The sequence below is a fragment of the Scomber japonicus genome, chromosome 4, assembly GCF_027409825.1.
Source record: "Scomber japonicus isolate fScoJap1 chromosome 4, fScoJap1.pri, whole genome shotgun sequence".
NCBI classification, from domain to species: domain Eukaryota; kingdom Metazoa; phylum Chordata; class Actinopteri; order Scombriformes; family Scombridae; genus Scomber; species Scomber japonicus.
In genome coordinates this window covers 21,447,564-21,451,540 of record NC_070581.1, presented here as the reverse complement: position 1 = coordinate 21,451,540, position 3,977 = coordinate 21,447,564, and the positions used below count along the sequence as shown (strand labels likewise).

General features: G+C 41.5%; 1 protein-coding gene across 1 annotated transcript; it reads left to right on the top strand.

Moving 5' to 3' along the window:
- The first annotated feature begins 556 nt into the window (after nt 1–556).
- Nucleotides 557–1,939, top strand: LOC128357610 (amphoterin-induced protein 3-like). Its single transcript, XM_053317975.1, has one exon. It carries the CDS (start codon nt 557–559, stop codon nt 1,937–1,939), a length of 1,383 nt encoding a protein of 460 aa, XP_053173950.1.
- Nucleotides 1,940–3,977: the final 2,038 nt, after the last annotated feature.

Below are 3,977 nucleotides of genomic sequence, written 5' to 3'. Positions count from 1 at the left end.
GTGAGCAAAAATTGCTCACTTGTCTGGAAGTGGTATGAACTTTTCCTCTTTGTTGCCTTAAAATTCAAGTCAGCAGTGGGAAAACTGTTTGAACTGATCTTTTTGATAATGTTCAACTTAAAGTCATCTGATAACAACTGAAGAGAAACTTTAAGGTAAAGTATTTTTCTCTGTGTATAGATTGTTGCATCACACTGAATTATCACAATGTGCTTAGCCATTCACTACTGATTGGACGATGATTACTTCTTAGAAATGTCCCAAGACAGTCTGAGGAGAGTCGTCGTAATACAAAAGCTGAATTACAAGGTTTTCTAGAGCAAAATTAATTTGTGGCTTCTCCATTTGAACAATTTTTTAAATCTTCTGCTATTAACAATGAAGACTCCTGTATGATATTAACCTTGTAGTTAAATTATACTTTTGAACAGCAAAGTATCAGGTAGGTCAGAAAAGAACAGCTTTGTTAATGCATCATGCTGTCTCTTATTTTATTCTCTTAAACCAGGGGCTGCCGGAGGCATTAGAAACCTCGAGGGATCCCATTTCAAGAAACATGACCTGTGGACTGTATCCAGGCCCTCTCCTGGTTCTGCTTTGTCTCCTCCACAGCTCTGAGGAGTCCTGTCCATCCATGTGCCTCTGTATATCTGATACAGTGAGCTGTAGCTCCAGTGGTCTGTCCAAGATTCCTCTGTTGCTGCCCTCCTTCTCTGCCACCCTCGACCTCAGCCACAACCATCTGTCCTGGCTGGGTCCCAACAGCTTCAACAAGATGCCCAGATTGGAAAACCTCCGGATGTCCCACAATCAGCTGAACGCCTTGGGTCAGGGGGTGTTTCACAACGCCTCCGGACTAAGGTACCTTGACCTGTCTTCCAACAAGCTGCATGTGGTGGAGCAGCACTACTTCCAGGGGCTGTGGAGGCTGGAGGAACTCCTCCTCTTCAATAATAAGATCACACAGGTAGAGGCCGGCACACTCAGTGGTCTGAGCAGCTTAAAAAAAGCGTATTTCAGCCTTAACCAGATCACGCACTTCCCTTTCTTCAGCATTCAAGACCACAGTCATCCTTTTCTTACCATGTTGGACCTCTCATCCAACCGCATGAGTCGTCTGCCCTGGGAGGATGTGAAAGCTTTGCCTGGGTTGGTACAGCGGGGGCTGTATCTCCATAACAACTCTCTGATCTGCGACTGCTCCATGTACAGTGTATTCTGGCACTGGGATCTGAGAGGTTATGATTCACTGAAGGATTTCACGGATGAGCACACTTGCAGTATCTACGGGGACCCACGAGCTTCCATTCAATTCCTGCGACACACCCGCTTTTTCCAAAACTGCACTGTGGAGAAAGCTGTATCACTGCCTGTGACCGTGCTTCTCTCCAGGGTGTTAGTTTCAGAGGGAGAGACAGTGCGTCTAGACTGCCAAACGTCCCTGAGCAGCACAGACCTCTCATTTAAATGGCTCTCCCCCAGCAAAGGGTACCTCACCCAAGCCAGCATAAATGACACCCTAATTAGTTTGTTTCCTAATGGTACCTTGGAGATCCAAGCAGCAAAGGTCAATGACTCAGGTCTGTACGTGTGCACGGCTGTGGATATTGAACAGGCACTGAATGCAACTAGAGAAGTGAACGTCACAGTGCTGCAGCCAGCACCAGAGTCTTTCAACACAGGCTACACAACATTGCTCGGCTGTGTGGTAACCCTGGTCGTCATCCTCATGTATCTCTACATGACTCCATGTCGCTGTAGCTACTGTAAACAGCCCACACCTCCAGTCATTCCCAATGCAATTTATGACCCTAGCACCTTATCCTCTGTTTTTTCCCCCTCCTTAAGAGACCATCCCAAAATGCAAGCTAATAAGCACGTGGCGTTCATGGATCCAATGATAAATGAAGACGGAACAGAATGGACACCTGAGAGTTGATGCTGAACAGAGTTTTTGTCCTTTTAATTTTTTCTTTTGAGGATGCAGGCAGGAAACTTCTGTACAAACCAAGATTCATTTCTCAGGAATTAGTAATAATGTGCTGTAAAGGAAAAAAGAACATCATCTCTCTTTCACGGCTGCAGTTAAAAGGCCTCCTGAACTAAAAAAGCAATATCTCCTGTTCCAATTTTGCTCTTCTCTGTCATCTGACCCAATAGTCCAAATGAAAGTTTCTACTTTGGTTTATTATCCTGAGTGTACTGACATTGCTAAATCACAGTAGTGCCATTATCAGCCCTAAAAATCAGCTAATAGCATCAGGAGCGCTAGTCGGAAATATTTCTCGCGGGATCAAAGAATGAATCTGACTCACTTTTCACAGAGAGTGTTTAACAAGGATTAAAAGGAAAAACTCTCTAAGTTTATGACTGTAACGAACTGCAGGAAGTAAGTCAGATTGAGATGAGGTGCTACATAATTATTGTGGTAAAGATAGGCACTAGCTGAAGATAACTTCAAATATACGGACTATATATAGACTATATATATCTTTTAATGTGTACGTACTGTATGTAACTTGTTCATGAGGAACCTAAAACTCTATCTAACTCCTGAAAACTTCTATTCCCCATTTCCCTGACAAATGCCCCTTTAAATCGACTCCCTGCCCTGTTGATAGAACTGTAAACAGATCCATAGCTATATTAAAAAAGATGAATTAAGGTACAGTGAGAAAAGCAATGAACGTTTTTGTGGAGGAGCCATCGTATTCAGTGAACATTAAAAAATCTTATCTCACAGAAAACAGGGGCGCATCCCGCAGTGATCCATCATACATATACATATCTCATTTAAACCTGTTGCATTAATCTGGCTGCCGAAAACAATGACTCTGCGCTCTGCTTATCAGGCAAATAGTGAAGTACAGAAATCAGGAGAGTCAACAAACCAAAAATCAAACAGCAATTGGGCTGCTCTTCAGAGACAGCATCTCTTTGATCAAATACAGAAGAGCACTTTGAACACTGCTGAACAAACACAATCCCCAAATTTTGAACTGAAGTGACAAATACTTCAAGCAGCTCAGACGCAAAACCCCTGGGGGAGGCATTACTTTGTGTAGCTTTGAGTTTTTTTTTTAACTCAGTGTAACATGCTTCAAATGACAGAATTACACACTGCAACAAAGGAGATGAATAATGTCGAAGAAGGACGTACACACTTTACAGTGAAAGGAAATAAGTGTGAGATGAGAACATTAAGTCGATGACATGGAAGACCTTAGAGATCATATAGATAGTTGGGGGGAAAGGGATGTTCAAAACAGCAGTGTCAAAAGAAACAAATCAGTTTCTTTAAGTCCAAGCATCCATAATGTTTTTAGATTGTAGTTTAATCTTAAATAAAACACTGGCTTGGAACGAAGGATTGCACAGAGATTGAATAGGATTAGATGTAATCCTTCATATAATGTCAAAGAGAAGTTGCCTGTAACCACACATTTCACAAAGAAGAGCATGTCGTTAGTGGAGGGGCATTTGATTATTTCTAAATCCTTAATTAAAACTTGACTCCTTGCAAGTCCGAGGAGACTACTTTTGTTGTTCAGCTAGAATGCAAATTCAAAGACAGAAAATGTGGAAATCGAAAATCAAATGGGCAACCATGCAGGAAACTGGGACATGACGTTGAGATTCATCACTGTTAAAACGCTCAGGGATTAAGCAAAAATCTGTAAGACTAAAAGAACACTGTATTGTAATGCATTACTGCATTTAATCACACTACAATGGACTCGTTATATTTAGGTAAGCCTAAATTTAAAAGGTTTTCATAATGCTAAGAAACATTGAAATTCCCAAACAAAGATTATATAACATGAGGCTATGTGCCTGTGTGATGTAACAGCTCATATTTGTCATGACCTGTTGTTTTTCAGACAGTGTATAAGAGACATTACATGGTGTGATGAGTTGAGGTTAGGTTTGAGGAGATTATCACTAGGATAAAAAAACCAGGTGCTTTGTCAATTCCA

Bases quoted from the DNA above. Each gene is read 5' to 3' on its own strand.
- LOC128357610 (XM_053317975.1), top strand. From the start codon at position 557: ATGACCTGTGGACTGTATCCAGGCCCTCTCCTGGTTCTGCTTTGTCTC.